At 48.7% G+C, this 12667-nt stretch overlaps 1 protein-coding gene across 5 annotated transcripts in view; it reads right to left on the bottom strand.

Moving 5' to 3' along the window:
• EVA1C (eva-1 homolog C) overlaps positions 1 to 12667 on the bottom strand; it is a 71697-nt gene that overhangs the window by 34144 nt on the left and 24886 nt on the right. For 4 of the 5 annotated variants that reach the window (XM_033131065.1, XM_033131049.1, XM_033131068.1 and 1 more), the window contains 2 exons: positions 5697 to 5893; positions 2289 to 2412 (listed from right to left, as the gene is read on the bottom strand). In XM_033131065.1, the coding sequence (XP_032986956.1) occupies positions 2289 to 2412; positions 5697 to 5893 (321 nt within the window). The remainder of the gene's footprint in view (positions 1 to 2288; positions 2413 to 5696; positions 5894 to 12667) is intronic. The other variant, XM_033131058.1, reaches the window with a different exon arrangement.

Genomic DNA, 12667 nt, shown 5'->3' with positions numbered 1-12667 from the left:
GCGCCCTGGCCCTTCCGCCACGTGTGGTTAGAGTGAAAAGACAGCTTGGACTTCCAAGCCTCCAGAACTGAGAAAAGTACATTTCTGTTGATTATAAGCCACCTAGTTCATGGTGTTTCGCTATAGCAGTTAGAATGGACTAAGGCACAGGCTTTGCCCTTGTAATCTGTTATACATGGGGCAGCCAGAAGGGGCTATACAGCCCCATGTGAGCACCCTCCCTGCTTAAATGCTTCCCTAAGACAGTCCAGCTCCTTCCCTGGCCGTCAGGGCCTGGGGTCCTGCTCCAGCAGTCTGGCCGGTGCTCCTGCTGGCTCCCTCCGGGCACAGGTTTCCGGAAGGACTGATTTTTCTGTGCCCCAACCCCCACACCTGTAGTTCTCAGCTCCATCATCACTTGCCTGTTCAGGACTTACCCTAACTGTGGACTCCTCCTCTGAGCTACTTGTGAAATACCAAGCCACCCCCCACCTCAGAAGCCCTTCATGCATATATTTGTGTGATTCCACAGTGAGCATCAAGCCCCCAAGTAGACTGTAAGATCTGGCTACTTAGGATGGGCCACCTGTGTTTCCCCAGAGCCGAGCACAGTACCTGGCCTCTGCTAGGTGAACGCAGAGCAAATGCTCTATCAACATGGACTGAGTACCAACTATGTGGGGTCATGATGGTGATGACAGGGGCCTACCCTTATGATGCTTACATTCTGGTGTGTGTGCGTGTGTGAGTGTGTGTGTGTGTGTGTGTGTGATAATATTTATGTCACAAAGACATAAGGTAAATGCACATGGTAATGCTGCCCTAAAGAAAATAAAACAGGATGCGGTCGTAAAGAGGGAAGGCAGGGCCTGGGGTAGGGCATGGGGTGTCTTCTTTAGATTTTTTTTGATCTGAGACCGTCTCTCTGGAGAAAGGTGATATTTGGCCTAGAACCTAAACAAAGAGAAGTAACTGGCTAACTGAAGATCTCAGTCAATGCTTGCTAGGTGAAGGAGCATTGGAAACTGCCCAAAATAGAGCCGCCATCCAGGAAGCCTCTGCAAGATGTGAGTTCTCCTCAAATCCCACCTGGCCCCACAGCTGTGCACAGTAGGTGCTTCATAGGTGCTCGTTGCAATGAAATTAGTAGAGACCTAACCGTACACCATGGTAAGAAGGTTGTGGTCCAGCACTGACTTATCCGAGGTTCTGGCCATTTCACAAGGGCCTTTTTATTTCTTTTAGACGCTGATCCTTCTCGACTTTTTATCATGAAAAATTTCCAACATATAGAAAATGTGAGAGAATATCACAATAAATGATCACATTCCCACCACCTACATTTTTCCAACTGTTAGCATTTTGAGCAGGGGCTGCTTTAAAAAGTATTATTTTTTCACCATAGAAGGAGGGTGGGAGAGAAAGAAAAGGCAAAGCTAAGGACAGTCGAGGGGGTGGCCAGGGGCGTGGTCAGTTTTGAGATTCAGCAGTGGGAGGGAGGGATCTGACCGCTAAGAACAGGGAGATCTAGAAGTGATTTCTCTGCGTCTTTTGAGGGGGACAGGGGTTGATGACAATTCCTGAGCAGAGGGCAGCCGGGTAGACTGTTCTGCAAAGTTCAGGCCTGCGTGTGGGTGTTTGTGAGTGTGTGTATGTAGGCCTGAGTATATTGTGAGTACGTGTGTGACAGAACGCATGTGCATAATTAGGGTGTACGGGGGTGATAGTATGTATATGTGACTGTTACGTGTGTGCATTGTGAGTGTGGGATAGTGTGAGTGTGTGTGCAAGTGAGTGTATGTGTGGGTGTATGTGTGAGGGAGTGCGAATGTGTGTGTGACTGCACAGTAAGATGCCATGTCACAAAGACCTGGAACCACGGGCTCAGGAGGCAGCTGTGCCACTGGCCCTCTGAGAAGAACCAGCTGCCCTTCAGCTGGCGGTGGGCTTCGTAACAAGACTTCCTGACAAGGAGAACTGATTGCTCATTTTGATGAGAAGCGACTGCAGTCTCCTTGCCACCCCGATATCTTTAGCATTAGTACAACTGAGCTTTACATGTTAGGAAGGATTTTTAAAATTCAGGCGTTTGTAAGCATGCACAAGAATATATGTGTGTGAGCACACACACATTCACACACACTCAAATACACATAAACTAAAAAAAAACGGGGAGCATGGGGCACTCCTATTCACAAGAGTTTCAAAGGTGGATGAACACCGACCGACTGGCAGAGTTTTTGTCAGGGGTGTGAATGAAGTAGGGAACCCACACCCCAAACCCACTGACCCCCTCAGCAGTTACTTACTAGGTTGGCATTTAAAGGAGACCAGGAGGTATTTACTGCTTCCTGGACAAAGCTCAGGTCCAAATACACGGCTATTGACCAGGAGGTGGCAGGACCGCTGGTTCTGGCATTCGTCCAACACCTTCTAAAATGAGGGGGTAGAAAAGGGACAGGCTTGTAAACCACACTCAGTGTCTGCGAGACCCCACACCTGGGCTGCTCTGGGCTCTGAGAAGGAGGGGCACCTGTCTGCCTGGTCTGGGGCTCACCCAGAAAACCTCTGTGCTGCTATGAGCTGTGTCTGAGAGGAAAGCACGCGCTCGTGGGTGATCACCTTGGCTCCCTGTCTTTTCCAGAAGAAGAAACGTGATCCAGCAGGTGCCAGACCCCCATCAGAAAACCCACTTCCAATTCATCTCAGCTGGAAACAACACTGATAGTTTTGTCAAAAGTGCTGCACCATGGAGGCTCCAGAGGACAAGAGCAAGATCAGAGTGTGGGGTCCCCTTCTGGGAAGGATCCCCTGGCTTTAAAGCTGAGAGAGCTCTTTGGGGACCAGGAATCAGAGTCATAGCCCTTCATCCTTAGAAACAGCCCCACACAGGCCACAGGAGATCTCAGCATGTGGGGAGGACTTGGAGACCCAGACGCAAACATAGGCCAACAAATAAAAAACAAAAAGCTGATTCTCAGCCTCAAGGAAACGGGACCCACTTCTCCGTGGAGCAATTTTTTTAGTTGAATACTCAGGCTCTCTGTCGAGCATTTGACTTAAAGGCTTTCCTTCAAATCTCTCTCTTTTTCCTGATTTTTTCCCAGACAACTCACTCTTTTGTGAATGAGCCTGTCCCGTGGATGTTCATGGAGACCTTACACCCGCCACAGAAAGGCCCAGCACCTCACTGCTGATCTTCTAGTTCCCAGCTCCCCAATGGAACCAGTCTGGCCCATGACAAACACAGAGGTCTAAAGGACAATGAAAGTGTTCTCAGGAACCCACTTATTACGGTTGGACTGGATGGAACACAGATTCACGCACACGTCTGAGTGGCCATGTTCTCATAGTAGCTCACAGAATATCTCTGTGAAGGATGCTGACCCTACCGGTCTCACCCATCACCTCAGGGACCCAGCATAAAATCAGAAAAAATGCGCAGGGAGGTTCCAAGGACCCCCAAATGACACAGCACATTGTCATGACCGAGGGTCATCGTGAAATGACTCAGTCTTTGGTGGGCTCTACGCGTTACAACTACAGAATGGGACTCGGGCTGGCCTGTTTCTCAATTGTGTTACTGCTGAAAAATGCAGACAGGGGACTTCCTGTTGACATTCAGTCATGGGTTGGATCAGCTGAGGTGCTCCTGTGTGGACGTCAACCTGTTCTTATGTCAACCTGTTCTCTCCCTACCTGAAGCAGCTTTGGTCTGAGGAACACCTTGCCTCAGCTCCCAAATGCAGGTCCAAAGACACAAAGTAAAGGATCTCTTGATCTCTGGACGAAGGAGCAATGCACAGGGATGTTTCTGGCAAACAAACCCTCCGAACACCAGAATTGAGTTCACAAATGCTCACTTGGCCTGGTTATGGGAGCACCCTCTTCCCTCAGGGCTGCCTGGCAGAGGCAGGCACCATGTTGGAGGGTGAGGGGGTAGTGGCCATGGTTTGGAGCTCCAGGGTGCCAGGAGTTCATACTTCGACAGAATAGGCACTGTCACCCTGTTGGCACTGGCCAACGTTCTTGTCAGGCACCTAAGAGGGCAGCAGACAGCCAGGGTACCAGGGGTAGGTGGGCAGGGCCATTGGGTGAGGAATGGGACAAGCCAAGAGGGATATGGCTCCAGGAGTGGCACCTAAAGGGGAAAGAATGGGAATAGGGTAGGCACGCAAGGGAAGTAACGGCAGCGTGCCATTTCTCCTCAGGGTACGGAAGCCATGTCCAGGGCATTCATTCAAACACATTATTTTGGCTCCTCAGTTGGCATCTTTCCCAATCACATCACTACCCAGATACTATGATGCTTGGAATGGAAGCAATGAACAGTGAGAGAAGTAGAGAAATCCTTACATTATCATACCATTTTTTGCTTCTCCTCATTGGGCCTTAGGGAGAGCTACACAGCGTTACAGCTAATTCCATTTCTCCTTAGTCCTCTTAGGAAATTTATCTTTACCCAGATTCCCTATGACTGACGGTCAAACTGATATCTAATATGCCACCTGCTCTAACCACCCTGACTTCAACGGATTCATATGGGACTTTGGAGGCACTAAAAGTATCCAAGGCCCAGGGACTCCGAGACGCTGGCCAACTAGTTAAAAAGGTTGAGGGGACAGGGATAATGAAGTAGAACTTGCTTGAACAGCTGAAAGCCATGAGTAATCTAAAATCAAGTCTGAATTTTTTGTTTGGACCTCCTCCTCTACCAAATATTTCCCTAATGCCAACCACAAAAAGAATGACTCAGCCCACCCCACCCCACCCCCCCCAAATCCCTGGTACTATCCATAGAAAGACGAGTCCGCAGAGGCTGCCCAAAGTAGCTCCAAACCAAAACAGCATGATTGTCTACAGCCAGAGAAGCAAAACCACAAAAAACAAAAGACAACTATCAATATTTCCCTTCGTCAAGTGCATTCTCAAAGACGGTGACTGTGACCTCAGCTGTCTGCCTCACAGAGATCACTGTGGAGTCAACTAAAAAATCCACAGCCTTCCCTCGCTCGTGGGGCCCTGATGGGAGCCGTGGGCCTGGACGTTGAAGCCTAACGCAATTATACTTGGCTGTACTACAGCGAGGAGTCTGTCTGTGAATGCGTTCGTTCGTACTGCAGGTGCGGTAAGGGAGCTCTCCAATAAGTCAGAATTCTGTTTAGACTTTCTTTGGTAAAGAATCCTTTTGAAAAGCAAATAATAGCTAACCCCGCAACACTGGTGATTTGTATACATTGGGATTTTCACCGATTGGATTGGCTGTGAGTGAACTATGTAATCACAAGTATACAGAGGGTGCCAAAAATATGCATACACATTGTAAGAAAGGAAAACTGTATTAAAATTGTAATATTCAATATATACCAATAACAAAAGATGAATACAAGTCACGTTTGACTTCTGCACTTACAAGAGGTGCTCAAAGTGGTTACCATCAGCATCCAGACACTTCTGATTACGGAGAACTACTGCTTGAGCAATGCTGACCAATGTGTCCACTTGTATACATTTTTTGGCACATACGGTATATTGAGTATTACAATTTTAATACAGTTTTTTTCCTTCCTTCAAATGTGTATACAATTTTTTGGCACCCTCTGACAGACAAAGAGAGAGAGACAGAGAGAGAGAAAGGGGCAGAGAGAGAGAGAGATGGAGAGAGAAAGAGAGAGAGAACCATTTTATCATCTTAAGACATCTACGAAAGGCAATACCTGCAACGTGGTGGATGCCACACAGGTTGAGCCATCTTCTCTCTGGGAGGCAGGCTGCTCGGTACTACATGCTCGGTAATCTTGCCCGTAAAATGCCGATTGCACACTTATTGTAGAATGCCGAGGGCACTGTAGATTCAAATGGTCCCCATCACAGGCATAGGCGGTGTGGTTTTGCAGGAGTTTGGTTAGGTAACCTGGAAAATATTCAGCCGGGTTACAAGAGGCCCAGGAACTCACCACTCCACGGATTTCCAAGGAGGAGAACCTCGGCTCCCCCAGGAAGGAGCTGATCAGCGATCAGGCAGCAAGCTGTGGGGCAGAGCTTCCCAAGCAGCTCTGTGGAGAGGATCCCAAACTAGTCTGGGAGTTGGGGCTGAAGGAGCAGTTGTCAGTTTGCCTGTCTGGACTGGATTCCTTGGTATGGGATGGCCTATTGGACAGCTTGGCGGGGCTCTTTCCCTTCAGGAAGGACTGAGGGATTGGCCAGGAGCCAAGACATCCTGAAGCATCTCTGTAAAGCAGGCACCATTCCGAGTGAGTGTCCCTTGGGCATGTAAATGCCTGTCCCGGGGACACTTGGGTTCTTTGATCTACCACTGGCTGGGCCAGGCCTTCCTGGAGTGAGGGGGCACCGTTTTATTTTAGAGAACCACTCCTGGGTCTGCCTCAGCCCTGGAGAGGAAAGCAGACAGGGCACCCGACACAGGCTGAGGGCCTGCTCTGCAGGCAGGGGGCAGGGGCATGGTGGGGCTCTGTGATGGGTCAAATAGTACCCCTCCCAAATTCATGTTCACCGGAGACCTCAGAATGTGACCATATTTGGAAGTAGGACTGTTGCAGATGTAATTAGTTAAGATGAGGCCACCCCAGAGTAGGGAAGGTCTTTAATGCAACATGACGAGTGATCTTATGAGAAGAGACACAGAGAGAAGACAGCTGTGTGAAGACTGGAGTGATGGAGCCACAAACCAAGGAACACCGAGGATGACTGGCAGCCATGAGAAGCTGGAAGAGCAGGAAAGATTCTTCTCTAGAAGCTTCAGAGACAGCATGACCTTTGATTTCAGACTTGAGGCCTCTGGTACTGTGAGAGCATGAGTTCCTGTTGCTTTCAGTCACCCAAGTTTGTGGTCACTTGTTACAGCAGCCCCAGCAAACTAACAGGCTCCCAACCCCAGCCTCCCTGGTGGTTTGAGAAATCACCAGGCTGGATGGGCTGCGCTGGGCCCTGGGCTCTGAGAAGCGAGGCAGATGGACTGGCAGGCGTGGGCAGCCTGGACTGCTTCTCAGAAAGGAGGAAGGAAGGTTCCTCCGAAATGTGGATTCCTTTCCTCCTCCTCGCACCTCAGAAGGTCAATCGCAAGGCAGCTGGGACAGGAGCCAGGGACTTTTTGGTGAGGTGTGTGGGAGATGAGTTTGGCAGCCCTCAGCCTTTGAGGAGGAGGAGGGGGTGGAGAGGAAGGCAGTTCCAGAACTCCCCAATTCCCACGCGGACGGGCCATGCTTAAATTGTTCCTGTTTAAGGTTTCAAAATCTTCTCAGAACCGTAATTCTCAGCAATGGCACCCAGTCTAGCTGCCTGGGCTTCCCTGAAAGTCCCAGTGACAGGGCCTGAGACGGTCTGCTGTAGGGCAGTCACACTTGCCAATGCACCGTGTTTGGAAGATGGAGCGCTCACTGGCACGCTTGATCCAGACCTTAGCTCCCTCCCTGCACCTCCCCTCCCCCACTCGAAGACCATCCTAAGAACGGCCAAGAAATCAGCTATCCGGAGTTAAGTTCACATAGAGAAGCAAAGTCTAGCGTGAGCAGCATAACTGACATCAGGCAGCAGGTATGTGAGTCAGGGTCCTGCTCGTCGGAACCATGTCATCGCTCTCCTGTGTCCCCTGCCAGGCACCCAAAGAGGCCAGGCAGAGACGCCTTGGTGGTCAGCGGGCTATGGGCCATTGTGGGCCACACACAGGTGCATCCTAAGAAAGCCATGAGTTGTGAAACTTCCAGCATCCTTTGGGGGACCTCAGCACCCAGTTATGGCCATACCAGGGAACTCAGAGTCACCCTGATACTGCCCCCAGGCCAGCACCCACTTCCAAGCTCCCTAGGCTGGTACTCCCATACTCGGGTCTCTTCAAACGCTCATTAAAACTTTTCTGTCCATCACCCCATCATTCACCAGGACCAGGCTGGCTGACCAGCTGACTAAAATGTTCATTCTGGGAGCACGACTTTGGTTTCATGTTTTTGGTTTGTCCAAAAGGCCATGCGCTACTCCACCTAGACAGAAGTCGTGATAAGGTCCTCGGGGTGGTGGAACCACAAGACAGAAGGGGCCTGAGTCCTGGAGTCAGAGAGAGAAGAGCTGCCTGCTCCACAGACTGTTACACGACTGAGAAGGAAACCTCTGCTGGGTTTGGGCCATTGCTTTTCTTCTGTCTATTTGTCACATCGTCTATCTCCAGTACACAGGACTTGACCTCCATGGGACATTTGCATTAAAACACAACATGCATGCAGGGCAGTGGCCGAGCCCCCTGCCTACCAGCTTCATGTTCTGAGAGTGATATTCTGGAGGCAGGAGCTCAATGCAAAGAATGGACTAACTGGAGGTCTTTCAGGCCCTTTTGCACTCGTATGAGGGAGGGGAGACCTGCCCACCAATATGTCAGTCTTAACACAATGCCCATACAAAGAAGATTCTTCAGCAGTAAAACTTGCTCTAGACTCAGTCCAATTCCTCCCTCAAACACTTGTGCCTATGTCCAGACAAGGGAATACATTCAGCACTAAAATGACATGAGCTACGAAGCCACAAAAAGACACAACGTTACATGCATATTACTTCGTGTAGGAAACCAATCTGCAAAGGCTCCGTCCTGGATGATTCCAACTATATGACCTTCTGGAAAAGGCAAAACTATGGAGATGGTAAAAAGATCAGGGGTCGCCGGAGATTTGATGGGAGGGAGGGATGAATAGTGAGCCCAGAAGATGTTTAGGGCACTGAAACTGTTCTGTGTGACACCGTAATGCTGGATACAAGTCCCGATACATTTGTCCAAACCCACAGAGTGTGCAACACCGAGAGAGAACCCTCGTGTAACCTACGGACTCTGGGTGACAATCACGTGTCAATATAGGCTCATTGCTTGTAACACAGGGACCACTCTGGGGAGGGGTGTTGATAGTGAGGGTACTATGGGGGTTCAGGGGTACGTGGAAATCTCTGAACTTGCTGCTCAATTTTGCTGTGAACCTAACACGTCTCTAAAACAGGAAGTCTATTTAAAAGGAAACAAATGAAAAATCACCTGTCTCCCAGAGACAGCATTACCTTTGGAAGGCTAAGGGTTAGTGACAGGGAAGGGACATGAGGGGGCATTCAGGTGAGTTGGCAAAGCTGTTTCTTGAGCCGAAGGGTGCATGCATGTTTTACTTTGTGAAAGTTCATCCGCACTTAGGATCTGTACCTTTTTTTTTTTTTTTTGTATGTAGGAAAATAAAAACGTTTGTTTAAAAAAACCTTTGCCTGCAGGTATCTGACCAAATACATTTAACCTAATAAAGTACAGGCACTGAGGAGCCTATGGATGATTTATAGACCAAGGCGAGTTGTGGAACTTTCTTCTGTAGCCGGCCACATCCACACTAGACACTCCTCTAGAGTGACAGCAGGACATGCTCATGGGGACACGCCATCAGCCCTCACCCTTTATGGTCCTTCCCGGGAGCACCCCCTTGTCTCATTCTGATTAGCCTCCTGTGCCAGAAGATGCTTAGGGGTCAGGAAGAACTATGTGTTGCTTTCAGGACATCAAGCACCATTGTGAGAGGCATTTGGGATGGGAGGTGGAGACAGAAACCTGTTTGGAAAAGGTTGAAAAGTGAGTAGCAGTTGAGGATGGATCGTGTGGTAGACAGAAGAACGCCCCACAGAGGTGTCCACATGTCCCGGTCCCCAGAACCTGTGAATGTGTTACCTTATGTTGTAAAGGGACTTTGCATTTGTGATGAAGTTAAGGACCTTGAGACGTGAAGATGTGCCCAGATGACCAATATAATTACAAGGGTCCTTATAAGAGGGAGGCAAGAAGGTCAAAGTCAGGAAAAGGAGATGTGGCAATGGGACCAGCAGTTGGAGTGATGGAGCCGTGAGCCAAAGATTGTAGGCAGTTTCTAGAAACTGGGAAAGGCAAGGAAATAGATTGTGCCCTGAAGGCTCCAGAAGGACCACAGCCCTGCCAACACCTTGATTTTAGACTCGTGACCTCCAGAACTGTAAGAGAGTGAACCTGTGCTGTTTTAAGCCACTAAGGGTATGGTAAGTTGTTACAGCAGCCATAGGAAATTAATACAGTTTACACAACAACCTGACGAAGATGAGGAGAGAACTAGGACTGTATTTCTAAGAACTGCCATGAGGGAGAGATGTTTTAAATAACTGTGATTGGGTTCAAGTTGGGAGAGGTCTAGGCACGTATGTACGTGCATTGTTTCCAATGTGATGGGTAGAGGTAACACGTGTTAGAGGTTACGTGTTAGAGGTAACACGTCATCACCTTTGGGGGTTAGGATGTCAACATACGAATTTTGGGGGAACACAATCATTCTGACCCTAGCACTTAGCCCCCAACTCTTTGGTTTCTTGGCTGGTTCAAGAGAGATCCTTTTTAAAGAAAGACCACTACTACAGCTTTTTGTTAATGGTTCTCTCTGGATCCAACGTGCCATCATGTTGGGTCAGTGAAAAATGCTTTATTTCTTAATACTCTTGGCCAGCATTTTCACACTAGCTCTATATTTGTGGGCAAATATTTACGGCCCTGGGAGAAGGCAGAAGTGTGCACTCTGTTAACAAATCCTGGACCGGCCTGGAAATACTCTGTTGATCCTTGTTAATCTGGGGGGAAGGGAGAAATGGGAGGGTTTAGACTATGAGCTTCAAGGCTCAGGGGCCTTCTTACATCTTACATTTGACTCCAAGATACTCTCTTTCCTGGTGAATCTCCCCACTGTGTGCCAGCGGACACTCCTGCAGTCACAGCTAGAACTTTCCTCAAAAGGAATATTGTGAAAGGCTTGGGCTGGGCAAATCTTAGAGTAGTGTAAATAAAGGCTTTTATGTCTTCCTTTTTTTAAAGGTAGATGAACAGTTCCTGGGAAAGGAACCCCTGAGAGGGGCAGGCAGTCTCCTCCGTCTTCAGAAAGACCTGGGAAGTCATTCTTGGGATCCTTACCCCCACCACACGTATAAGAAAATCCCATTTATACAAAAGTAACCCAGTGACCAGAGAATGACCAGGACATAAAGGACTGATTTTCAAAGAATCATGGGGGTGTGCCCCAAAGTGTTCTACGGGAGGAACAGATATCATGCAGGGGAGAAAGGAGGTCCTATGACTAAACAAGCCGGGGGCGTATAAGTTAAAACATGGTAAACACAGTTCTTTCTCTGCAGGACTTATCAGAGCCACAGACATGCCAACGTGCCCTGGGACCGTCTGGGTGTAGACACAGGAGGTAGAATCCCCCGCACGTATCTGACCACCACCGCTTTTCTATGAAGCATCTGAAGCTTAGTGTCAAGTACATCGTTCTTAGGGAACATTCACTGAGCTCCATGAAACACGGTCAGTGCTAAGAGCTGCATCTATCTTGGGTGCTTTCAGAAGGCACTTCCGCATCCCCTATGGCTACAGAATCCTCGTCATGAGGCGGGTGATGGGCAGGAGGAGAGAGGAGCAGAGGATTCAAAGCCCCGAGACGATCTAATGGGTAGACTGCACAACTCTAAGGTGTGGCATACGACGTTACCGAGAGCTGTCGCCGGGGCAAAGATAATCAAGTTGCAATCCCAGTTAGCCCTCTTTGCGCTGAGCATTGATGGTTTACAAGGTGGTCAACACAGAGACAAGCACACAGCTCTGTAGCTGCCTTCGTGGTCCAGCAATGTCACTGCTGAGTTTGGAGGGAAAGGGAATTTTCCTCCCTCCCTCCCTCCTTCTCTCCTTTCTCCCTTCTTTCTCTCACTCTTTTCTTCTAAATAATTAAGGTTTTGAAAGTTACCAATATTTAGAAGACGCCAGACTAATGTTCTTCCTCTCTTTCTTTTCTGAGGCCAGAGCCCTCGAAAGTCCCAGTTTTCTGAGGGCTAGTGTTGGCTGAGTCACCCTTAGCACAGGATGGAAGTCTACCAGTCTCTGGCCCCACATCCGTGTGCTAAAGTCCCCTAATCACCAGGGGCCAATTTCACAACCTCACTTCTGGGAAGAGAATGGAATTCAATTCTATTGTCCTTGCCTCCCCTGACCTTTTTCTTTTTTTAAAAAAAGAAAGTGGCACCTTCTCCTCAGTTAATGCTTCAGATAAGAGACCACACCCTTTTCTTCGCAAATACGCAAAGGTGTTGCTACATGTTTGAAGTTCTTTTCCAGAAAAGGGTGGTTTTTTTCCTTTTGTGTTTGTGAGTGTGTTTAGAGATTTGGCAGGAGCCAGAGGAAGGGGCAGCCCACGCAGCTTTAGAGCAATGAGTCAGTGTTGCTTGGGGTTCACGAAAGGCCCCACCATGGATAAAGGGCTCATGACTGGGCACCATACCCCGAAGAGCATTAAGATCAAAAAGTGAACTTAGACTTTAGTTTAAGCCCTTTCTCTAGTCCCAGGTTTGGCAAGAAAATTGGAGCCTGGAGTTTAATTTTGAAGAAAACAAGAGCCATCAGCCTGTTTCTTAGATATTGGAGGGCGAGTCACAGTGGTAGGGATGACCAAGTGTAGGTATTACCACTCTTAAGTGATGAGCTCAGATCCTGGTCCCAAAACCAGCCAGAGGAGGGCAGAAGGTGACCTGAGAATCCAGATAAGACAGGGACAATACATTTTCTTCCCGAGCCCATGGGAGGAGCATATTTTCCAGTCCCCCTTGCAATATAGTGGGTCAATGGAAAGTTCTGGCCAATGGAAAGAGGGCA

The sequence above is a fragment of the Rhinolophus ferrumequinum genome, chromosome 2 (genome assembly GCF_004115265.2).
Source record: "Rhinolophus ferrumequinum isolate MPI-CBG mRhiFer1 chromosome 2, mRhiFer1_v1.p, whole genome shotgun sequence".
Classification (NCBI taxonomy): Eukaryota; Metazoa; Chordata; class Mammalia; order Chiroptera; family Rhinolophidae; genus Rhinolophus; species Rhinolophus ferrumequinum.
Note: the sequence above shows the minus strand (reverse complement) of the source record. Positions and strands in the feature narration are given on the sequence as shown.